At 36.9% G+C, this 25,295-nt stretch overlaps 1 protein-coding gene and 1 non-coding gene across 2 annotated transcripts in view; one reads left to right on the forward strand and one right to left on the reverse strand.

Moving 5' to 3' along the window:
• Abcb7 (ATP binding cassette subfamily B member 7) overlaps positions 1-25,295 on the forward strand; it is a 138,395-nt gene that overhangs the window by 87,732 nt on the left and 25,368 nt on the right. The window contains exons 5-11 of the mRNA XM_048335276.1: positions 19,734-19,866; positions 20,713-20,981; positions 21,594-21,682; positions 21,771-21,858; positions 23,192-23,366; positions 24,267-24,424; positions 25,077-25,240. Coding sequence (XP_048191233.1) covers positions 19,734-19,866; positions 20,713-20,981; positions 21,594-21,682; positions 21,771-21,858; positions 23,192-23,366; positions 24,267-24,424; positions 25,077-25,240 — 1,076 coding nt within the window. The remainder of the gene's footprint in view (positions 1-19,733; positions 19,867-20,712; positions 20,982-21,593; positions 21,683-21,770; positions 21,859-23,191; positions 23,367-24,266; positions 24,425-25,076; positions 25,241-25,295) is intronic.
• LOC125344404 lies at positions 19,321-19,453 on the reverse strand. The gene has a single exon (XR_007209527.1). It is a non-coding gene; the product is annotated as a small nucleolar RNA SNORA42/SNORA80 family (small nucleolar RNA).

A 25,295-nucleotide genomic window follows, 5' to 3' on the forward strand; every position in this document is an offset into this window, starting at 1 on the left:
TGTGTGCTTTAGCCGCGCGTGCGTTTTGCTGTGCCTGGTGCTGTGCGCACTGGCACGGCTGGTGGACACCGCCTGGAGCTCAAATCTGTGTTTTCAGACGAGCAAAGTCGATTTTTCCTTCCTGGCCAGAATCCCTGTACTGTTAGAACTTACTCTGGCTGTCTTTCTAGGAGTAAAAGTTTCTATGGGGTGAGAAAACTGCGATGTCGGAGGGAGCTCAGCTAAGGCTTTGCTGCTCCTCTGCCGTCTTCCCAGAAGTTCGGTCCAGGAACATTCTCAGCCTTAATAAGCTTTTCATATGTCTGCGTGGCAGTGGTGGTGTTATAACTAGGCCTGGGGCATAGGTGAGAGAGAAAGAATAAGGAAATACGAAGTAAGAAAAGGAATTGTCTCATGCTTAATGTATGTGGGACCACAGTGTATTGTCTACTTACTTATTACCATTGTGTGTTCTGTTCATTTTGAGGGTCTAAAGGTTATCATTCCTTCATCTGAGGCCAAGATTGCAAAGATAAACTATATTATTACAGACAAATTTTTGAGTCTAGAGTAGACCTGGAGGGGTAGGTATTCTTCCATCAGAATTGGAACAATTCTATCTTGCGTGTTGGGGTTTTGTATGACATATATTTTAGGGGTTTTGCAGCCACATGAGAAAAAGAGATAACAAAACATGATTTGTTTTCATTTGTGTGTGTATGTGTGTGTGCATGCAGATGCATGTGTGTGTGTGTGTGTGCACCCCACACGTGCTAGTGCAAGTACTGAGACTTGAACCCAGGGCCTAGGCACTGTCCCTGAGTTTTTTCACTCAAAGTTTTCCCATTTGAGCCATAGCTTTACTTCTAGCCTCTTGGTGGTTAAATGGAGGTAAGAATCTTAAGGATTTTCCTGTACAGGTTGGCTTTGAACTGCAATCTTTAGATCTCAGCCTCCAAAGTAGCTAGGATTACAGATGTGTGCCACCAGTGCCCAGGTTTTCTTTATCCTTCAAATTCTTGTAGATCATAAACATTCTCATAATTATGGTCTCTGTATGTATAACAGGAGAAATCACGTAATCTTTTGTCTGTGTGTGTGTGTGTGTGTGCGTGCGTGTGTGCGTGTGTGCCATGCCAGTACACTAGGTTGAACTCAGGGCCTCAAGCTGTCACTTGGTGTTTCTACTCAAGGCTGACAGGCTAGTGCGCTTGAGCCACATCTCTACTTCCAGCTTTTTGCTGGCTAATTGAAGATAAACATCTCATAGACCTTCCTGCCTGAGTTAGCTTCAAGCTGGGTTCCTTAGATCTCAACCTGAACAGCTAGGATTATAGATGTGAGCAACCAGTGCCTCACTCACATCATCTTTAATCTGGGAATTTTTAGTTCTTTTTCACAGGTGCAAAGAACTTTTTTTTCTACCAAGGGCCATTTGGGTATTTGATAATACAAGTATTAATACAAGCATAAGGCAGTGGGCAGTCAAGGAAAAGCATATGTGTGTGTGTCCAATCATGTACCAAATGGTTTCATTAGCTTTCTACAAAGATTCCACACCCCTAATGTCTTTTAAGCCTTCCTACTAATGTACTAGTACTTTTCATACCATAATACCAGGATTCAAGAAAACTACAAAACAGATTTACCAAATTCATGAGATTTTTACAAATAGATATTATCCTTAATGTTCCTCAAAATGTTTATTCATATTCTCTAATCAACACCAGCTTGAAAAACACTTAATTGACAGAAATTGTGGGCAGAAGAAATTCGAGTATCAGATGCCAAATGGCACTTTTGATTAATAATTGTTAAAAATTAAGGTATCTTTAAAATTATAAAATAACTTTTGGAGAGAGCATGATTTATTAAAATAAAATCAATATGCATTTTCTCCAGGGATGCAGCTATTAAATAAGAAGAAATATATGAATTGAGAAAACTCTTATTGACTACTTGGTGCAAAGTAATGGCCAGGAAGCTGGGAATAAAAATAGGGGAAAAAATGTGGGCTTAGTCTACCTGGAGTTGTACCATACTCAAGGAGAAAAATATAAATAATAATAAAACATCTATCATATAACATCCAAAGGAAGACACTATTGAAGCCTTGGGAGTGCCATAAAGTAGGTATTTAGGGGAAGCTTCATGGAGGCAACTAGCCTCCTTTGACATTTGTAACTTCAGATTTTCATGTACTTCTTGTTTGATCTCGATTTTAAAAAAATCTGAATAATATTTTTAAGATGAAACAGTACTACATGGAACCTGGAGAAGTATGATTTATACCATCGAGTATTTTTTTTTAATTAAAAGGTTTATATTTTTGCAGAACTTGAAAGACTGAAAGTTTAGCCATGCTAGGCTACTTAGCAAGACCCTGTTATCAAAAAATAAAGGATGGGGGCTGGGGATATGGCCTAGTGGCGAGAGAGCTTGCCTTGTATACATGAGGCCCTGGGTTCGATTCCCCAGCACCACATATACAGAAAACGGCCAGAAGTGGTGCTGTGGCTCAAGTGGCAGAGTGCTAGCCTTGAGCAGGAAGAAGCCAGGGACAGTGCTCAGGCCCTGAGTCCAAGGCCCAGGACTGGCCAAAAAAAAAAAAAAAAAAAAAAAAGGTTGAAAATGAAAATATAACTTAGTAGTAGAACACTTGCCTTGACTATGCACATTGCCTGGCCTAAGGATCTGGGTTTGAGCCCCAGCACTGAAATCAAAAGCTTTTAGACATTTTAGATTTACAGAAAAATTGAACAGTGAGTACAGTCTTTTTGTTCTGTTTTTTGTTTTGCCAGTCCTGGAGCTTGGAGACAAAGGACCCTGAACACTGTCTCTGGCTTCTTTTTACTCAAAGCTAACACTCTATCACTTGAGCCACAGCACCACTTCTGGCTTTTTCTGTTTATGTGGTGCTGAAGAATCGAACCCAGCATGTGTGCAAGGCAAGCACTCTACTGCTAAACCACATTCCCAGCTCGAGTACAGCCTTTATATACCTGTTTCCTCTCACACATAGTTTCTTTTTTTATTGATGTTTTGTGTTTGTATGGTACATTTGTTAAAATTGGTAGACCACCTATTTAAAAGGTACATTATGGTTAACTAAACCTGTAATTTACATTAGAATTCATTTTTATTGTACAGTTACATAAATCATGTATCCAGTATAGTATCATAAAGAAGAATTTCACTGCTTTAGAACCTGATGAGATCCACCCATTCATCCTTCATACTTTCCTCCCAAATTCTCTATAGCCACTGATTTTTTTTTTTTTTTTTTTTTTTTTTTTTGGCCAGTCCTGGGCCTTGGACTCAGGGCCTGAGCACTGTCCCTGGCTTCTTCCCGCTCAAGGCTAGCACTCTGCCACTTGAGCCACAGCGCCGCTTCTGGCCGTTTTCTGTATATGTGGTGCTGGGGAATCGAACCTAGGGCCTCGTGTATCCGAGGCAGGCACTCTTGCCACTAGGCTATATCCCCAGCCCTAGCCACTGATTTTTTTAAAAAAAAATTGTCTCTCTAGCTTTACCTATTCCAGAGTGTCAGGTAATTGGAATCTTAGGTAGTTGATTTTTTTTTCCCAGACTGACCTTTTGGTTATTAATGAGTACTGCAGATTTATCCATATCTTCTTGTGACTTGATAGCTCATTTTTAAAAACTGCAACTGAGGTTTGAACTCAGTCTCCTGCTCACTAGGCAGGTACTCCAGCACTTGAACCACACCTCCAGCCCCTTCTGCTCTGGTTATATTTGAGATTAAGGTCTTACTGTTTGCCTGGATTGGCCTGGGCCACAAACCTCCAATTTATACTTCCCACCATAACTGGGATGATAGGTTTATGCCAGTATACCCAGCTAATGGTTGAGACACAGTCTTGGAAACTTTTTGCTGGGCCTAGTCTCAAACCCTGTTCCTCTTGATCTTTATCTCTCTAGTAGCTAGGATTATAGGAATAGACAACTAGTGACTGGAGTCAGTTCTTTTTTGTGTGTGTGCCTGTCCTGGGTCTTGAACTCAGGGCCTGGATGCTTCCATGAACTTTTTTTTCTCATTGCTAATACCTTACCAGTTGAGCCATACCTTCACTTCCAGCTTTTTGGTAGTTAATTAGAGATGAGAGTATCACAGGCTTTCTGCCTGGGCTGGCTTGGAACTGTTTTCCTCAGACCTCAGCCTTCTGAGTAGCTAGGATTATAGGAGTGAGCTACTGGTATCTGGCTACTCATTTCTTTTTATTGCTGAATAATATTCCATTGTATAGATGTAACTATGTTTGTCCAATCACCTATAGAAGGATATCTTGATTGCTTCTTGATTTCATTAGTTAGAATAAAGCTGCAATTGCTATCAATGTACAGTTTTTGTGTGGGCCTAAGTTTCAACTAATCTGCATATAAAACAATGCAATTACTAGATTCCATGGAAAGAATATATTTAGGTTTTCTTTAAAAAAACCAAACAAACTATTTTTCTGGTTGCTATACTACCGCTACTAGCAATGAGAGTTCCTGTTATTGCTCAGCCAGCATTCAGTGTGGTTTTAAAGTCATTCTAATAGGTATGCGATAGCATATCTTTTTTTTTTTGTGGTACTGGCATTTGAAGTTAGGCCCTTGCTCTATACTAGATTCACACCTCTAGCCCCTTTTGGTATTGATTGTGTTGGAGGTACTTTATGCTTAAGGTAGACCTGGGCTGCCATACTCATACCTCCCCATGTTACCTGCAGGAGACAAGTGTGCATGACTACACCCAGTCATTGTGCTTCGACAGTAACTGAGATAACTGGTGTGAACCACTGTGCTCAGCCATTAATTGAGATGGGGCCTTGTGGTCATTTATGCCCAGGCTGGCTTCAAACTACAGACTCCTGAACTTTGCCCTCACAAGGATTTAAGATAACAGTCTTGAGCAACTGTGCCTTGGTGACACCTCCTTTTTGTTCTAATATGTAATTGCATCACTGGCATATGACATTGAACATCTTTTCATATGTTCCTTTTCTATCTGTATATTTTCTTTGATGAGATGTCTAGACGTTCAAGTCTTTGGTCTCTTTTTTAAAACATCAGAATGTTTTCTTATTGCAGTTTTAAAGTTATTTCTGTATTTTGGATGACAGCCTTTTGTCATACGACCATTTTGCAAATATTTTTCCCAGTCTATGGCTTATATTTTTTTTATTTATTTATTTATTTATTTATTTATTTATTTATTTATTTATTTATTTATTTATTTATTTATTTATTTATTTTGCCAGTCCTGGGCCTTGGACTCAGGGCCTGAGCACTGTCCCTGGCTTCTTCCTGCTCAAGGCTAGCACTCTGCCACTTGAGCCACAGCGCCGCTTCTGGCCGTTTTCTATATATGTGGTGCTGGGGAATCGAACCTAGGGCCTCGTGTATCCGAGGCAGGCACTCTTGCCACTAGGCTATATCCCCAGCCCTTTATTTTCTTGATGGTATCTTCTGCTGAACAGAAAATTTAATTTTAATGAATCTAGCTTATTCAGTTTAGATCTTTTGTAATGTGTGCATTCAGTGATACAAGTTTCTCTCTGAGCATTGTTTCTATGCATCCCACAAACTTTGATAATTTTCATTTTATTTTACTTATTTCTGAATACTTTTATCTTTAATTAGTTGTACAGTGTTGCCATTCACCAAAGCAATTTATGAATACAATGCATATTGATCAATGTCATCCCTTTCAGCATTTTTACCCACCCCTGCCAACCCACACTGAATTTTTGCCATTTAACAAAATGTATAATGCATTTTGATCTGTGTCATCATTTCAACATCTTCACCCCTTCAACCAGGTCCTCCCCTTATATTTCTCAATTCTGTGGTATGTATAAAGAATTGTTGTCTACATTCTCCCCCCCCCCATCTTCCCTTCTTTCTTCTACCCCTTCCCCTCTTGGCCATACCCTCTCTTGCAAGTACCCGTTTCCTGTTACTTGTTTTGTTGGGCATTGACTTAGTCTTTTTAAAAAAATATATACTATTTGCACTGTCCATAGAGTTCAGAATATTGTAAATTTTCTTTTGAAGCTTTTTTTGATTTACTGAGGTATTTAGAAATATGTTGTTTAAACAGAGATATGTCAGCTGTCTTTCTGTTATTGGTTGTTAATTTGTATCTGAGAACATATTTTCTATGTTATATATTTTTACATGTATTTTATAGCTTAGATGGTGGATTATCTTGGCGAATGATCTATGTGAGCTTGAGAAAAATGTGCATTGTTGGGTAAAGTATTCTATATGTCATTTAGACCTAAGTGATTGATAGTCATTAGTCATTGGTCATTTCTACTATATCCTTTTTATTTTTACCTATTTTCTTTTGTCACTAATAAAATCTCCAGTTATAAATAGAGGAATCATTGCTTTTTCTTATTACTGATCAATTTTTGCCTCATGTATTCGATATTTTGTTAAGTGCATACACAGTATGGTTGTTACTTGCTTTAGGGGAATCTACCCCTCTATCATTATGTAATGCCCCTTTCCTCTGTTAATTTTCCATGAGCTGAAATCTGCATTACTTTCCTGGTCTGGAAGTAATGTAGCCAGTCATTCAGCTTTACTTTGTTTAGTGTTACCATGGTATATTTCATTGACCATTTACTTTAATTCATTGTATTTTTATATTAGGGTCTTATAGTTGGATCATAATGTTTTAAATCCTCTCTGGAAATCTGTCTTTATTGGCATACAAAATTCACATTTAAAATGACTTTATTGATATAATGGTATTAATATTAACCATATATGTAATTATTTTCCTTTGATTGCCTTTGGTTTTTATTTATTGATTTATTTAGGGCCTCACACTTGCCCCACTTGTCTGCTTATGTCTGACACTAACAATTGAGCCATAGCTCCAGTCCAGCTTTTTGCTGTTTTTTTTTTTTTTTGCCAGTCCTGGGCCTTGAACTCAGGGCCTGAGCACTGTCCCTGGCTTCTCTTTGCTCAAGGCTAGCACTCTGCCACTTGAGCCACAGCGCCACTTCTGGCCATTTTCTATATATGTGGTGCTGAGGAATCGAACCTAGGGCTTCATGTATACAAGGCAAGCACTCTTCCCACTAGGCCATATTCCCAGCCCCACTGTTTTTCTCTCTCTGTGTGTGTGTGTGTGTGTGTGTGTGTGTGTGTGTGTGTGTGTGTGTGTGTGTGTGTGTGTGTGTGTGTTTGGTAGAGTCTTACTAACTTTTTAGTGTAGGCTGACTTTGAACTATGATCCTGTGAATCTCAGCTTCCTGAGATAGCTGGGATAATTGGTGTGAGTCTCTAGAGCCCAGTTTGTTCTTTGATTTAAATATTTTTCTTTGTGGCCAAAGAGTTTACAATATACATTGCTGGCTAATCCACTGTCTACTTTTACATAACATTTTACTACCATATAGGTAGTATAAACTATAGTATTCTTAGTCTGTTCATCTGATCACACATATTGGTATCATTCATTTCAATTGTCTATATAAGCTTCCATTAATATAATACACAATTGCTGCTATTATTTCAAAGAAACTATTATGTATTTGATCAATAAAAAAATTCACAGGTGCAGTGACTCATGCCCATAATCCTTGCTATTTGGGAGACACAGATTGGTACAACCTTGGTTAAAGGTCAGCCCAACCAAAAAGCACGATGCCATCCCAACCAGTAAAGCTGGTTGTAGTAGTGCATACTTGTCATCCTAACAGCGCAGGAGACATTAAACTGGAGGCTGGTCAGCCCAGGCATAAAGCAAGGCTCTATTAGAAAAATAAATAAATCAAAAAAGACTAGGATTACACCTGTTACAAGTAGTAGAGTGCCTACCTAGCAAGCATAAAGCCTTATTCAGCCCCTAATATTGCCAAAAAATTGAAAAACTAAATGTTCTCTGTTTTTCATTAATTTATTATTTCCCTAATACACTTCCTTTTTTTGCCAGTCCTGGGGCTCAAGCTGGTTTTAGCACTGTCCCTGAGCTCCTTTTTGCTCAAGGCTAGCACCCTACCACTTGAGCCAAAGCTTCACATCCAGTTTTTTCTGTGATTAATTGATGATAAGAGTCTCAAGGAAACTTTTCTGCCCACACTGGCTCTGAACCATGATCTTCAGATCTCAGCCTCCTGAGTAACTAGGATTGTAGGTATGCGCCTGTGTATGTATGAGCACCTGGCTTAAACTTCCATTTTTAAATATAGATCTAAATTCTTAACCTGTATAAATTTTTTTCTTTCTGACGAACTTTTAAATATAGTTCTTGCAAATATATGTAATGACAAAAAATTCCCTCAATTTTTGCTTTTTAAAAATATTTATGCTGGGTACATGTGGGTCATGCCTGTAAATCCTAGCTACTCAAGAGTCTGAGATCTGAAGATTGCAGTTTAAATCTGGCCAAGGATAGGAAAGTGCAAGAGATTCTTATCTCCAATAAACTACTCAGGAAAGCCAGAGTGGCACTATGGCTCAAGTGGTAGAGCACAGAGAGGCTTGAATAGTGCCTAGGCCCTTAGTTCAAGACCCAGGACCAACAAAAAGTTAAATTTTCATTTATTTTTGTTAGTACCAAGGTTTGAACTCAGGGTTTTGCGCTCTCACTAGGCTTGTTTGCTCTCAGGTCTACAATTTGAGCTACATCTCTAGTTGGGCATTTTTGCTGGCTAATTGGAAATAGAGTCTCATGGACTTTTTTGCCTGTCTGGCTTTGAACCATGATCCACAGATCTCAGCCTCCTGAATAGCTAGGATTACAAGTGTGAACTATTGGTACCTGGCTAATTTTTGCTTTTTTAGAAAATGTTTAATTTTTCTTGACTTTTAAAGGAAATTTTACAAAGTACAGATTTTAGGTTGTAGTTTTTTTCTTTGAACAATTTAATTTACTCTCTTCTTGCTTCCATGGTTTCTGAAGAGAAGTCCAATGTTATTTTTATCCTAGTTCTTTTACAGGTAAGGTATTTTTTTTCTTTAGCTTCTTTTAAAATTCTCTCTTAGATTTTCAGAAGTTTGAATATGATATGCCAAGCTGTAGTTTTTATTTTTATCCTGCTTGATGTTTTCTGAGTTTCCTACATCTGTGGTTTGATGTTTTCAATTTTAGGAAATTCTCCACCATCATTATTTGTTATTTCTTGATGTTACTTTTTCTCTTTCCCTTTTTGTGTTCATGTTATACATTCTGTACCTTTTGTAATTGCCCAGTGATTCTTGCATATTCTTTTTAACTTTTTTTGTTGTTTTGTTCTTCATTTTGTGAAATTCCTATTGACATCATCTTGAAGCTCACTCATTCTTTTTGTTGTTGTTTTATTTATTTTCTTTATTGTCAAAGTACAGAGGTGTTAGTTTCATATGTAAGGCAAGTACATTACTTATCCAACTTGTTACCTCCTCCCTCATTTTTCCCCAGCTCCCCCCCCCCCCCCCATGACTTGTACGGTTAGTTTACACCAATTGGTTTTGTAAGTATCACTTTTGCAATGGTTTATCTTTTTATCCTTTGTCTCTCATTTTTGGTATTCCCTTTCCCTTCTCTAATTCCAATACATGTCTATACATTCCTTGCTTCTGTCCTCTCTACCGATGAACCTATCAAAGACATTCTTTATTTCTATTATGGTTATGTTTCATTTTTAGAATAACCTTTGTATTTTTCTTAGAGTTTCTTCTTCTCCTCACTGTCTATGTTACCTATCTGTTCATGCATTCTGTCTGCTTTTTCCATTGGAGCCTTTAGCGTATTAATTATAATCATTTAAATTCCTGGTCTGTTTGTCCTAAGATATCAGCCTTTTCTTAGTTGATTCTAATGTTACTTTCTTTATTCAGACTACTTATTGCCTCTTAGCATACCTATTGTAATTTTGCTTTTGAAATCGAACATGATGCATTGAATAAAAGATACTGAGGTGACTAGGCCTTTAGTGTGAGGTTTTATGTTTTACATGGCTAGGTCTTCGCTGTGTTTATTGTACCTATATATTTTGGATGAAAGTTTCCTATGTTTTTTTTCTGAATGATTATTTATTGTCAAAGTGATGTACAGAGGGGTTACAGTTTCATACGTAAGGCAGTGGGTACATTTCTTGTGCAATTTGTTACTTCCTCCCTCATTTCCCCCCTCTCCCCTCCCACTTTCTCTCTCCCTGTTTCCTATGTTTTGTTTCCTCTCTGTTTTGGACTTTTCCTAGAGCTCTTTTTAAAAATATCTGAGATCTCCATCTTGCAGTCCCTTCTGTTGTAATTGCACTTATTACAGGGGAGCCCTATTGATGTGACTATAAGTGGAGTAGGGAGAATCTTTCTGTAATCATTTGACTAGGTCTCAGACTTTCAGTGAGCCTCTACCTCTATGATGTGACCCTCACAATTGCTTCTCAGCTTTCATCTCCCCACTTAGGTGAGACAGGAAAGCAAGAGAGCCTGAAGCTAGATATCTCCCTTCTCTCTGGATGGTTATACTGTGATAAACCCCAAGTCAGGGAAAGCCTTTGAGAACAGAGTATTTTGGGTCTTCCATACCCTACTTGAAATAATGCAGATTTTTTTTTTCTCATTTAGTCACAAGTTTACATGTATACACACACACACACACACACACACACACACACACACACACACACACACATACATACATATCCATAGCACCTTTTGTTGCTACTGGAAGTGCTATGGTTTGGGTAAATTACTCAAAAAGACCCGTGTCTTAAATGCTTGGTCCCCATCTTGTGACACTTTTAAAAAGTGACAGAGCCTTTTAGGGGGTGGAACCTGTTTGGAAGTCCTCTACTTATATTGGGGCTTGCCCTTAAAGGGAATATTGGAACCTTGACCCTCTCTTCCTTCCTGGCCTCCATGTATTGAGCAGGTCACACACACTCCCATACATACCCCACCATCAGGTACTGAAAACTCTGAAATTAAGGCAAAAATAAACATATCCTATTAAGTTTTCTCAGATATTTCCCAGTAATGTGTAGCTGGGTAGCTCAAGAGGTAAGATGGACATATATGGACCCCTAGCAGTCAGTATGTAGATACAGCTATCTTTTTAGTTTCATGCTACATTTGGTATTGATGAAACAGAAAACTTGAGACAGGATGATTCATACAGAATAAAAGCTTATTTGGGCTCAAGGTGGTGGAGCTGGGAATGGATCTGATATCTGTTCAGCTTCTGACAAGGGCCTCCCATTATTTCAGTTCATGATAGAAAGTTGGACATTAGCTACATAGTTGAGAAGAGTGGCTCTGCTTTATAACAGCTTATTCTTGTAACTCATCCAGTTACACAAGCACTCACTACTTCAAAATTGAAAATAGTTCCTAGCTAGGTACAGTGTCTTACACCTATAATCCTACCTACTTAGGAGGCAGAGATCAGGAGAATCACAGGCCAAGCCCAGCCCTGAGCTAAAATGTAGGACCCTATTTGAAAAATAACTGCAAACAGAAAGGAATGGAGATGTGGTTCAATTGGTAGAACACCTGTCTAACAAGTACATGGACCTGAATTCAAACCCTAGAACTTCCAAAAAATAAATAATAAAAAGTCCCACAAGAGTGTTACCAGTGCTTCCAAGCAAACTTGTCGTCTCATAAAGGCCCCATTCTCCTAACACACATCATGACAACTAATTTTCCACATGATTTTTTGATGATTTTACTTTGTTCTTAACTCTGTTCTTTAATTACTATTCCAGACTCGTATCCTTTTGTGTTAAAAATTAAATGAATTCAACTTTTAGTGATATACCCATCTGAAAATTCAAGAGTTTAGTAAGTTACATGATTTTAACCTTGCAGCCAATGAAAATGTGTTTTAGGGATATGCCTTTATTTCTCTTGTACTTAATATGAACATTGCAGTTATAAATTAAATATATTTTTTGATTTTTGATACATATTTACAGTCTAGTAAAAACAACAAGTTTCTTCTTTGGAAAATAACAGACATATGAAACTTCATATGGAGGTTGGTTTTGATTACAACAGTATCATCTAGCCTTATTTTTAGATATCTTCTGTACCTAGGAAGCCAGATCTATTATAATGTAAGCCCTTATCTTTTTTAAAATAACATACAGTAGAATGGACTTTGATAAGCATTTTTATGATTTTAATATACACAGAGGCTTACACATAAACATATATTCATACTATTGCCTCCACAGTTGGAACACAGACAAATGACATCACCTCCAGAATCTCCCTTGTAGTTACATCCTCTTCAGAGCCCTAACTGCTCATTTTGAGTATACCCTATATTTTAGTGAGTTTTCTTTTGCCCTAACAAAACACTCAAAACTATACACATTATAAAGAAGGAAATTTATTTAACTCACAGTTCCAGAGGTTCCACAGCATGGTGCTAGCTTCTGTTTGACTGTGGTGAGGATTTGAGCTATATTACAACATGGTGGATGGGATTTTGGTAGGAATGCATGTGAGAGGGAGAGATCAGATGGTTAGATGGGAAACCAGAAATTCAGGAGCTCACTTTTTATAACAAGCTACCAGAGACTAACCAGGATCCCATTACACCCCACCTCTTAATGGTCTCTATCATTAATCTAAATCATTGTGTATGCTAGTTCTATGCTAGTTCCTTTATTTTTGTTTATTGTTGAATAGTATTCCATGAACTGAGTATATTAGAGTATATTTACCCATTCACCCATTCAAGGACATTTTGAGTTCTTTTTAATAAAATCTGTAGTAATTATAACTAGAGTTGCTATTCTGAATATTCAGGTACAGATTTTTGTGTGAACCCAATGTTCCATTTCTCCAGAAAATACCCAGGAATTGAATATTAGGTCGCAAAGTGCCAGAGAATGGGCATACAGCTCAAGTTGTAGAGCACTTGACTGGCAATCGTGATTCTCTCGCTTCAATCTTCAATACTGTCCCTCACCCCCACCAAACCAAACAAAAAAATTGACCAAACTGTTTCCCAGAGTAATTCTTTTCTAAAATGCCATCAGTAATGTGTGACAGCGTTCCTTTTGCTTTGTTTTTTGCTATCATCCTCTTGTTATTGTTGAGAATATAGTGGTATCTTATGGTGATAATTTATGCTTTTCTATGGGCTAATGATACTGAACATCTTTGTGCTTAGTTGCCATCCACATATCCACCTTTATAAAGAAGTGTTTTATTTTTAATTGAACTGGTTGTTTTTCTTCTTGAATGTAGTGAATTCTTTATTATGGATAAAAGTTCTTTCTCAAATATATGATTTGCAGATCTTTTTTTCCCATTCAAAGCTTGTTTTTAAAATTCCTTTAATAGTGTCTCATCTGGAATAAATGTTTTTAATTTTGATAAATTCAAATTTATCATTTTTGTCTTTATGTGTTATACTTTTGTTATATCTAAGAATTGTTTGGCTAACTCAAGGTTGTAAAGATTTTCTCTGTTTCCTTCTAATGTTTCATATTTTTATCTTTTCCATTTAAATATGTACTCGATTTTAAATCAGGTTTGGGTGGAGGTTTATTTATTTTTGTCCCATTTTCCAATATGAAGGCTACTCTTTCCCCATTGAATTTTGTTTGTTTCCTATTGCTGCTATAACAAATGATCATATCCTTAGTAATTAAGCATAAATTCTTGCATTTCTATCAGAAGTCCAAAATTAAACACTTGGTCAAGGTAAAGCTGTTGGTCAGAGCTGTACTTTTTCCAGAGATTTTTGTGGAAAATCTGTTTCCTTTCCTATTCTTGCTTCTGTAGTTTGCTCGCATTCCTTGGCTGATTATCTCTTACTTCACCTTCAAAGTCAACAGTATGTTCATATGTGGCTCTGACCTTCTTGCTTTTCTTTTCTTTTTTTTTCAAGTTTTTATTATCAAACTGATGTACAGAGAGGTTACAGTTTCATACGTTAGGCATTGTATACATTTCTTGTACTGTTTGTTACCTCTTCCCTCATTCCCCCCTCCATCCTCCCCCATTCCCTTTCCACCCATGAGGTGTTCAGTTCACTTACACCAAACAGTTTTGTAAGTATTGCTTTTGTAGTTGTTTCTCTTTTTTTTTACCTTGAATCTCTCAATTTTGGTATTCCCTTTCAATTTCCTAGTACTGATACCAGTATAGACAGTTTCCAATATACTCAGATAAGATTACACAGATAGTGTAGGTACAACCACAGGAAGGTGACAGAAGAACATCATCAATAGTAAAAGCTACAGATACACATGGGACATTGAAGTAGTTATAACTGTGATATAACAATCGTTTCCATAACATGGAGTTCATTTCACTTAGCATCATCTTATATGATCATAAGGGTATAGCTATTGGGCTCTTGTGATCCTCTTCTGTGACTTGCCTAAACCTGTGCTAATTATTCCCAATAAGGGAGACCATAGAGTCCATGTTTCTTTGGGTCTGGCTCACTTCACTTAGCATAATTTTTTCCAAGTCCTTCCATTTCCTTACAAATGGGGCAATGTCATTCTTTCTGATAGAGGCATAAAATTCCATTGTGTATATGTACCACACATCTACTGAGGGGCATCTGGGTTGGTTCCAGATTCTAGCTATGACAAATTGCGCTGCAATGAACATTGTTGTGCTGGTGGCTTTACTGTGATTTTGCTTGTGGCTTTTTGGATAGATACCCAAAAGTGGGGTTGCTTTGTCATAGAGGAGTTCTATATTTAGCCTTCTGAGGAATCACCATACTGCTTGCCAGAGTGGCTGAACCAGTTTACATTCCCACCAACAATGAAGTAGGGTTTCCTTTGGCCACATCCCCTCCAACAATTGTTATTGTTAGTTTTCTTGATATATGACATTCTTACTGGGGTGAGATGGAATCTCAATGTTGTTTTGATTTGCATTTCTTTTATGGCCAGTGATGTAGAGCACCTTTTCATATGTCTCTTGGCCATTCTCATTTCCTCATCAGAGAAGTCTCTTTTTAAGTCTTCAGCCCACTTGATGAGGGGGCTATTGGTTCTTTGCGGTTTTGTTTTGGAGGAAGGTAATTTTTTTAGTTCTGTATATATTTTAGATATGAGGCCTTTGTCCATTGAATGGCCGGTAAAGATCTTCTCCCAGTCTGTAGGCTTTCTGTTTATCTTGCGAGCTATGTCCTTTGCCGTGCAGAAGCTCTGCAGTTTGATGCAGTCCCATTTGTCCAACCTTTCTTTGATTTGTAGCTTTTCTGGGTCTTTGTTAAGGAAGTTCCGTCCTGTGCCAAGAGCCCAAGTGTTTCTCCTACTCCTTCCTTTAGTGTTTTCAGGGTGTCTGTTTTGATTTCAAGGTCTTTAATCCATTTGGAATTGATTTTGGTGCAGGGTGATATATAAGGATCTAGTTTTAGTTTGTTGCATGTGTTGAGCCAGTTTTGCCAGCACCACTTGTTAAAGAGGCTATCTTTCTTCCATACTATTGTTTTAGCTCCTTTATCAAAGATTAAGTAGGCGTAGTTCTGTGGGTTCATTTCTGGGTCTTCAATTCTGTTCCATTGGTCTTCAGGCCTGTTCCAGTGCCAATACCAAGCTGTTTTTATTACTGTAGCTTTATAATACAGCTTGAAGTTGGGTATTGTAATTCCTCCAGCACTGTTCTTTCTGCTTAGGATTGTTTTTGCTATTCTAGGTCTTTTATTGTTCCATATGAATTTCTGGATTGCTTCCTCTATTTCATTAAAAAATGGTGTTGGGATATTAATGGGTATTGCATTGAATTTGTATATAGCCTTTGGCAATATTGCCATTTTGATTATATTAATCCTCCCAATCCAGGAGCATGGGAGGTTTTTCCATTTCCTTAGTTCTGACAATTTCATTTTTCAAGCTTTTAAAGTTCTCATCAAAGAGATTTTTCACTTCTTTGGTTAAGGTTATTCCTAGGTATTTTATGATTTTGGGGGCTATTGCAAAAGGAGTTGCTTTCCTGATTTGAGCCTCAGTCTTTGGGTCGTTAGCATAGAGAAAGGCTATTGATTTTTTTTCTTTTTTGGGGGGGGGGGCAGTCCTGGGGCTTGGACTCAGGGCCTGAGCACTGTCCCTGGCTTCTTTTTGCTCAAGGCTAGCACTCTGCCACTTGAGCCACAGCGCCACTTCTGGCCATTTTCTGTATATATGGTGCTGGGGAATTGAACCCAGGGCTTCGTGTATACGAGGCAAGCACTCTTGCCACTAGGCCATATTCCCAGCCCATTTTTGAGGGTTTATTTTATATCCTGCAACTTTGCCAAAGTTTTGGATCAGCTCTAGTAGCTTAGGGGTAGAGTCTATGGGGTTCTTTAGGTATAGGATCATGTCATCTGTGGAGAGAGAAAGTTTAACTTCATCTTTTCCTATTTGGATCCCCTTTGTATTTTCTTCTTGCCTAATTGGTCTGGCTAGGAATTCTAGTACTATGTTGAAGAGCAGGGGAGAGAGTGGACATCCCTGCCTTGTTCCTGATTTTAAAGGGAATGGCTTTAGTTTTTCACCATTTAGAGTTACGCTTGCTGTTGGTTTGTCATAAACTGCCTTGATTATATTCAGGAATGTTCCCTGGCATCCCAGTTTTTCCAGGGCTTTTAGCATAAATGGGTGCTGGATTTTATCAAACGCTTTTTCCGCATCCATAGATAAAACCATGTGGTTCTTTACCTTGCTCCTGTTGATGTGGTGGGTTACATTAATTGACTTGCGTATATTAAACCAACTTTGCATCCCTGGAATGAATCCAGTTTGATCATGGTGTATGATTTTTTTGATGATTTGTTGAAGTCGCTTGGCCAGAATTTTGTTGAGATTTTTTGCGTCTATGTTCATCAGGGAAATCGGTCTGTTGCTTTGTCGTGGAAAGTACGTACTTACTCTATTCAAGCAACGTGCATATGTAAATGAACAAATGAGAAATATGTCATAAAAGTGATAACTTTTTTCATAGTGTTGAGAATTGAACTCAGAACCTCAAGTTTGCAAAGGTAGAGTCTTTATTCCCTAGCCCCCCAAGGCTAGGTTCCTCCAAGATGTGCTTCATGTTATTGGGGATGACTAGTGCATGCCATTTCATTTTGTTTTCCTTGTAACTGAGATAACAAAAGCACATCACTATGTCCAGCCATTAGTTGAGATGGAGTCTGACAGACTTGTCTGCCAAGGAAATTGGGATCCCCTGATCTCTCTCCACTTACAGACTTGAGCCATCATGCACAGAAAAAGCAATAAATGGAAATACAACTATAAAAAGATAGGCGTTTGAAAATGGCGAAGGCTAGTTTTTTCACGTGTCTCAGAGAAAGCATTATGAAAGAAATGAGATTCATATTGAACTTTGAAAAATGGTGAGATAGAAGAGGGAAAGGCAACCATTTCAAGAGATGCCTCAGCTGAGGTTATATGATTTCCAGAGAACCAAATTTGATGGTTGTATAATATTTGGGACCTGCTATGTATTCTATTTTAAATTATATTTTGAATTACGAACAGTGAGGGAAGAGGAAAGTAGGAGAAGGATGGGTAAGAATGTCGAAAGAAGTGACTGATCAAGATAGGACAGGATCACAAAGGCTCAACAGCTTATGTATATGATCATATAAATAATATTTATCGAAATGAACTCCAAGAAATGGAGACAATAGATTTTATTCCTTTGTTGCTCTTTTTTGTTTTCTTTACCTTTTGTCTTGTTTGTTAGTTTATCTGGGAAGGCAAGGAGGACACAGAAGGGTGGTACAAAGGTGGAACAAATGCAGCAGAGAAACTCACTAGACACTGTTGAAAATGAACTGTACAACATGTGGGTGGAGATGGGAGGGAAAACTGAGAGGGAGGGAAGGAAGAGGTGCCACTGTTCAAGAAGAAATGTACTCATCACCTGACTTATGTAACTGTAACCCCTCTGTATATCACCTTTACAGTAACAATGAAAACATACATTTAAAAAGTCTCTACCAAGCCAGGTGGTGGTGGCTCATGACCAGGCCCAGAGTTCAAGCTCCATGACCAACCCCCCCCAAAAAAAGTCTTTACCAGTGACCAAATATTTTACTACTTAAACAATAAAACATTGACTCAAAAGTGAAAAAAAAAGATATGTTGTATTCACACACTGCTTTGTTAAATGGCAACTCCTTTGTATAATTACTTAAAGATAATAAAAAACTATTTTGGGGGCAAGGAAAGTGGGGAGGGGGGAAGGTGGGGTAAATGAGGGAGGGGTAGTAACAAGTTGGGTAAGAAATGTACTCACTGCCTTACGTATGAAACTGTAGCCCCTCTGTGAATCACTTTGACAATAAAGAAACAAAAAAAATTATTTCAGATCTTACACCTGTAATTTTAGCTGCTCAAGAGGTTGATATCTGAGGATCACAGTTGGAAGCCAGCCCAAACAGAAAAGTCCATGAGAGTCTCATCTCCAATAAACTACCAAAAAATTGAAAATAGATCTGTGGCTTCAGTAGTAGAGTGCTAGCCATGAGCAAAAAAGCTCAGGGACACTGCCTAGGACCTGAGTTCAAGCCCCAAAAACCTTAAAAGTTTTAAACAATTTATCTCAAAATTACAGAATTTAAAGAATTTCACCAGCTGCTGTGTATTTTAATGTTACATCTTAATGTTATATACCTACTTAATACACAAGAACCCATATGTACCTTATCTTGAAATCTTGATTGGTGAGATTTTTGTAGTTTCTGTTGGTTAAATTCTTATGTTTAACAAAGGTGAATGGCATAATAGTGGAATAAGAGTGATGGTTTCAGTGTTTTAGTAGGCCTTATAGAATTGTTTTCTTTTGTTATTAATGGTATTCATTTATTTTTTAAGAATATTTTAGTAGTCTTACAAACTGTTACTAAATAGTGGTTGATGCTTTGGATACTTCAGCTGCAGAAAATGTGGAATATGAGTGATTAAATATTTGCCTCAATATATGTTTATGTATATATATAAAATTTGTAAGGTTTCATTTTTATTTTCATAGAGATATATGGTTAATGAAAGCTTAGCTTGGTGTTTAGTGGGTTTGGTTTGTATGATAGTGAAGCAATGAAATTTTTCTAAAGCAAATAAATCTGTCACTTTTTTGTCAATAGTGAATCTTCCACAGATACTTGTAATTTATCAATTTCTAAGATGCCTTTTGCTGTGTAACTTTAATTTTGCAACAATTTTTGTGAACAAGTTACCCTAAGGTATTTATTAAATACCTATTATATACAAAGCACCATAGCAGCATGAGTGAGTAAAAAAGAGCAATATGATACAGACCCTAAAGGATTCTGTACTAACAAAAGGAAATTATGTATACTATTAAATGTCAGGACATTTGTGGGAATTCAGATTACAGAAAGCATTTTATTTCCTCTGTGAAACCCCCTTCAGTGCCAGTAGTCCAGAGGCAGAGGCCAAGCAATGGTTCGGGACTAGAGTTTGCTCTTGTATGGGACATTATAAGAGGCCCAGGGTGACAGACCTGCCATGAATCCAACCCATGTATCAGAAAGCATATTTGAGTGGTTGATAAAGGATTTTATGGAAGCAGGAGAATTTGACTAATTCACATAGCTTATAAGTGAATATTATTACAGCAGTGTAATATAGACATTCTGAAATGGCACCCCTCTAAGTGCCAAATATTTTATCATTTATAAATAGGAGAAATTATTCCAATACCAGCAAATGATTAATATCTAAACATTACCATAAATACTAATGTAAGATACTTTTATAAATGTTTTATGTATGATAGGTAATTGATGTTTTTATGTTTCTCAGGCCATGAATATTGTGGTCCCCTTCATGTTTAAATATGCTGTAGACAGCCTCAACCAGATGTCGGGAAACATGCTGAACCTGAGTGATGCACCAAATACAGTTGCAACCATGGCAACAGCAGTTCTGATTGGCTGTATGTGTGATTCTTTAATCTGTGTACAGGTGTTGACTTTCTCCAAGAAGGTTTCATCATATTTGAGCAGATGACCTTTTCACCACAAACACAACTTAGCATTTTGGATGTTGATTATTTTATGTGAGATTTTTTGATATGTTTAAAAAAATTCTTTATGTGATATACTTTGCCAAAAAATTTCATAATAATAGCATTTTCTACATTCTAGAAAGTAATAATATAAAATAAGATATTAAATTTATAACAACCACCAATAGACTTTGTATAAGATTACCTTTCTAGTAAGGCTAGTTATTTTCTTGCTGAAGTTGTTAGCTATTAAATAGAAATAGCTACATTAATGCCTTATTAAAATATTTTCATAGCCCTGACATAAAACTACAGTTTGAAAAAGGCAATATGAATACTGTGTGGCTCTATTCATTAAAAAGAAGGCTGTGAGCCTTGGGAGGCATGAGTGGGGGCATGCTTTTAGTCAAAGCACTTGACTTTTCAGAATCTCCATCTTATTTGTTATTTGAAGGAATTGAATTAGATAAAAAACCTTAACAGATATACACTTGTCTGCAGTGAGGCCATATGGGCTATAATTTATTAAAAGTATTTTAATTAGAAAAAATATTTCAACATGTGAAACGTAGTGAAAAAAAACACTGAAAGTGATTCATGATGATGGAAAGGTTACTAATCATTAGAGTAGATGGATTTTAGGGTTTTTTTCATGTAAATATTCTGTTTTACATTCACTGATTAAATTATTCATTGTACAAAATTTTTTCTGAGTCCTTGCCATTTTACTGCAACAATTCTATTTTTACACTCTATTCTTTAATTTATTGTTAGATGGTGTATCAAGAGCTGGAGCTGCCCTTTTTAATGAAATTAGAAATGCAGTATTTGGAAAAGTAGCCCAAAATTCAATCCGAAGAATAGCCAAAAATGTCTTTCTCCATCTTCACAACCTGGATCTGGGTTTCCATCTGAGCAGACAGACAGGTGCTTTATCTAAGGCTATTGACAGAGGAACAAGAGGTATCAGTTTTGTCCTGAGTGCTTTGGTATTTAATCTTCTCCCCATCGTATTTGAGATGACTCTTGTCAGTAGTATTTTGGTAAGTAATACATTTTTCATACTAAGCTTTTATCTTATATTTTAATTCATAGCAGTTGAAGATCTGAAACTTAGTTAGCACTCATGCACACCTAGGGGTTGAAAAGTAAAATTTCCTCATGCCAGAAAGATGATGCAGTTATTTTTGCAGTTTATTTTGCCACAGATTTCAAGGGACTGTCCAAATTCTTTATCATGTTTTTATCACGAAAGAACTGTTTATTTATATACACAGTGATTAACTAGTGCCTCTAAAGGTTTTTTTTAGCTTTATATGTATAACTTTGGACTGATATACTCAGATATCTTGGTTTTCTGTTAGCCAATGTCTTTCATGTTTTATAGTTAAAAGTATGTATATGAGCATGTGTATGCACAAACATGTAATTAGTAGCATTTGATAGAAGTATAAATGGGACAGGTGCAGTTTGATATTCTTTCCTCATTATCTAGAGTAAGTTATATGAGACAGTATATTTTTTGCTCATTATTGACACGTAGAACTAACCATCATACTTTCATAAATGTCTTCTGACTGAGATTTGTTGTTGTATGTTATAAATGACAAGAACAATGACTGTTTCTTATTTCTTCTCCTGACTTCTTTTTGTAGTATTACAGATGTGGTGCCCAGTTTGCCCTGGTAACCCTAGGAACACTGGGTGCATATACAGCCTTCACAGTTGCAATCACCCGATGGAGGTATGATATCCCCCCGAGGCTAGTCAAGGTTTAGAAGTTAAGTTTTTATAACATACACTTCATGCTTGTGCAAATCTTTGTCTTACAGAACTAAATTTAGAATAGAAATGAACAAGGCAGATAATGATGCAGGTAATGCCGCTATAGATTCACTGCTGAATTATGAAACTGTGAAGGTAATATGTTTGATTATACTGTTTTGCTTTTACACTACACTAAGATTTATTTGTTCTGCCATTTACTTTAAAGGGAGCTGTAAGTTAGAGCGTCAGATTAGGATAGCATCTCTAGGTGTGATGCTACTCAAGTTGTTTTGGGGGCTTGGGGGGAGGTGCTTAGAAAGTACCCTGTCTTTTTCGTTTTTTGTTTGGCAACCTCAGAATTTTTGCCTTCTGCATTGACTTATAAGTGATCATAAATATATCATTAGCATCTTGATTCAGAGTGAACATTAAGCTAATCAAGCCAACATGTCAGTTCTTGACCCACTTTCTATCCCTCCGAGTGCCTAGCATAGTGCTTTTCATAATTCTCGGGTTCCTGTTTATTTTCAATTTAACAAATAACTACTGAATTATTCTCATGTGCAAAGCATTCTAGTAAATGAAGAGAGTGGTAAAAATCACTACATTGTAATCCTTGCAGAATTGTACTGTGTACTGAGTTAAGTATGAAGATGACTAGACAGGAGGACACAGGGTGGCAAGGGCAGTGGGAAGTACAGTTCAGAGGGTCGGGGAAAGAGTTTTTAAAAGAGGTACCACTGAAGGTTTTTAATTATCTAGCTTCAGTTTTGGCATTCAGTAATGTTTGTTGGACAAATTTTGCAGACTTTTGAAATACAATCCATTGTACAAATGAGTAGTAGAGTCACATGTACTGAAAGTAAGTTTTTAAGATGGAGTCTGCAGGGCTGGGAATATGGCCTAGTGGCAAGAGTGCTTGCCTCACATACATGAAGCCCTGAGTTCGATTCCCCAGCACCACATATACAGAAAACGGCCAGAAGTGGCGCTGTGGCTCAAGTGGCAGAGTGCTAGCCTTGAGCAAAAAGAAGCCAGGGGCAGTGCTCAGGCCCTGAGTCCAAGCCCAGGACTGGCAAAAGAAAAAAAAAAAAAGATGGAGTCTGCAGTATAAAATTATACCTAAGGCTAGGCAGAGTGGCTCACTCATAATTACTACTCATAATCACAGGAGGTGTTGATCAGGAAGATTGTGTTCAATTCTAGCCCAGGTAAAAAGTAAGATTTCTATCTCAACAAAACAGGGTGTCTTCTCAGCTGTTTGGGAGGCCATAGAACAAAAAGTAAGACCCTATCTGAAAAAAAAAACCTAAGGTAGAAAGGGCTAGAAGTGTGGCTCAAGTGTTAGAACACCTACCTAATAAGCATGGGTCCCTCTATTCAAATTCCAGTACTGGTATGAAGCCAAAATAATACATTCCAATAATATTTTTTATTCCAATTATATTTCTTATTTTAACAGTTACTGCTTTTATGTATTTTACAGTATTTTAATAATGAAAAATATGAAGCACAACGATATGATGGATTTTTGAAGACTTATGAGAATGCTTCATTGAAAAGTACCTCTACTCTGGCTATGCTGAACTTTGGCCAAAGTGCTATTTTCAGTGTTGGTTTAACGGCTATAATGGTGCTCGCCAGTCAGGGAATTGTGGCAGGTAACAGATGTGTGGTTATCACCTTTATAGACTATTTAACTTAACTTTCATAAATAAAGATTAATGAAACTAATGTGTGTTAAACTTAATGATAAAAGGATATTCAGTAAAGTGTTTTAGCACTTTTTGAAGTGCTTTTTTTATATTAGAATGTATATTCTTGATTGATAAGCACTAGCACATTGAATGGGATTACTGTTTATGTGGGTCTGCAGACTGATTCACAAGCAGCTTTTTTTATTAACATCTAGTCTCTTGTAAACCTGGCAAATAGTCTCTTTAATCTAGTGTTTAATCCAAAGAACTAAAATGTAGGCTGTTTTGTTTCTGGAATTGCCAGTAACCTTATAATCTTTCATTCATCCTTTTTCCATTTGATAACATTTAAAAATTAATGTCTATGTCTCTTTCTGTAAACCTCCCCACTCAATAAGAATGCATTTACTCATTGACAATAATATAAGACTTATTTTCAGTCTATTTGCTCCAATTATTTAATGTATATGTACTTTAATAAAACATGTTTTATACTAGAAATAAACTATTATTTATAACTTCAAGACAAAAAGGCAAACAATTTTAGCCTCCCTTTTTTTTATCCTTACTTACATCATTCTTTTTGTATTACATATAGTGTATAGGTGAGCTTGTCCCATTTGTATTACATATAGTGTATAGGTAAGCTTGTCCCATTCCACTTTACATACAGCAAGTTCCTTGTATTGTCTAAATCATGGATTCAAATGGTTTGAAATCATGTGTTCCTGATAGTTGTTCTTTATGCATATTTTAAACTATTTTATAGTAATAGGCTATGAAATTATCTTGTCTAAAACATCTGGGAAGGTGTGTTGACATTCATCTAAAGCATTTTTTTCCTTCTGCTAATTGTATATTTAGGTACCCTTACTGTTGGAGATCTAGTAATGGTGAATGGACTGCTTTTTCAGCTTTCATTACCCCTTAACTTCTTGGGAACTGTATATAGAGAGACTAGACAAGCACTCATAGATATGAACACCTTGTTTACTCTGCTCAAGGTAGACACCCGGATTAAAGTAAGTAATCTATATCTTTTCAAAAGTATGTGAGCACCATCCCTTTACTATTAGGTTATACTAGAGGAGCCTTCTTAATGTTACCAAGTCATCCAAGCAATTTCTCTTGCAAGAAGTAGGAATGTCATGTGCATTAGAAGGTAAAGATTCTACTTCTATGTTTAAAAAACATAGTGTTAGCAGTGAATGTTATACCTAGGAACTAAATTTTGTTAAATTAGCTTTCTGCTTGAACTGAGTTTACTTTTGCTAACAATGATATAGAATGTATGATTTTTTTTAATCTTTTTTCTCAAATTTTTATTATCAAACTGATGTACAGAGAGGTTACAGTATCATACGTTGGGCATTGAGAATGTATGATTTTTGTCTTCACATTTTCTTCTTCAGTTTTCTACTGGTCGTCATTCCTCTTCACATGCCCCCCCACCCCAAAAAAAAGTTGGCTAGCAAACAAAATAGTCAAGATTTTTCCTCTTAGCAGTGAGGACTGAAAAGGCCTTAAAAAGCATGCTTAGAAGTATTCCTATTCCACTTACATAAACCTATTCCTTCCCCATTATTTTCTTCTGTGAATGTAAAAAAATTGTCTGTGTGACTATAGTCAAGGTAGCTTGTAAAGTATTTGTTTTTGTTTTCTCTTTCCTACTAGGACAAAGAGATGGCATCTCCCCTTCAGATAACACCTCAGACAGCTACTGTGGCCTTTGATAATGTGCATTTTGAATACATTGAAGGACAGAAAGTCCTTAGTGGAGTATCTTTTGAAGTCCCTGCAGGAAAGAAAGTGGCCATTGTAGGAGGTAGTGGGTCAGGGTGGGTAATTCAGTTATTTATAACATTCTGTGTTGATAATTCTACACATCTTTTT

The sequence above is a fragment of the Perognathus longimembris genome, chromosome 28 (assembly GCF_023159225.1).
Source record: "Perognathus longimembris pacificus isolate PPM17 chromosome 28, ASM2315922v1, whole genome shotgun sequence".
In the NCBI taxonomy this organism is placed as follows: domain Eukaryota; kingdom Metazoa; phylum Chordata; class Mammalia; order Rodentia; family Heteromyidae; genus Perognathus; species Perognathus longimembris.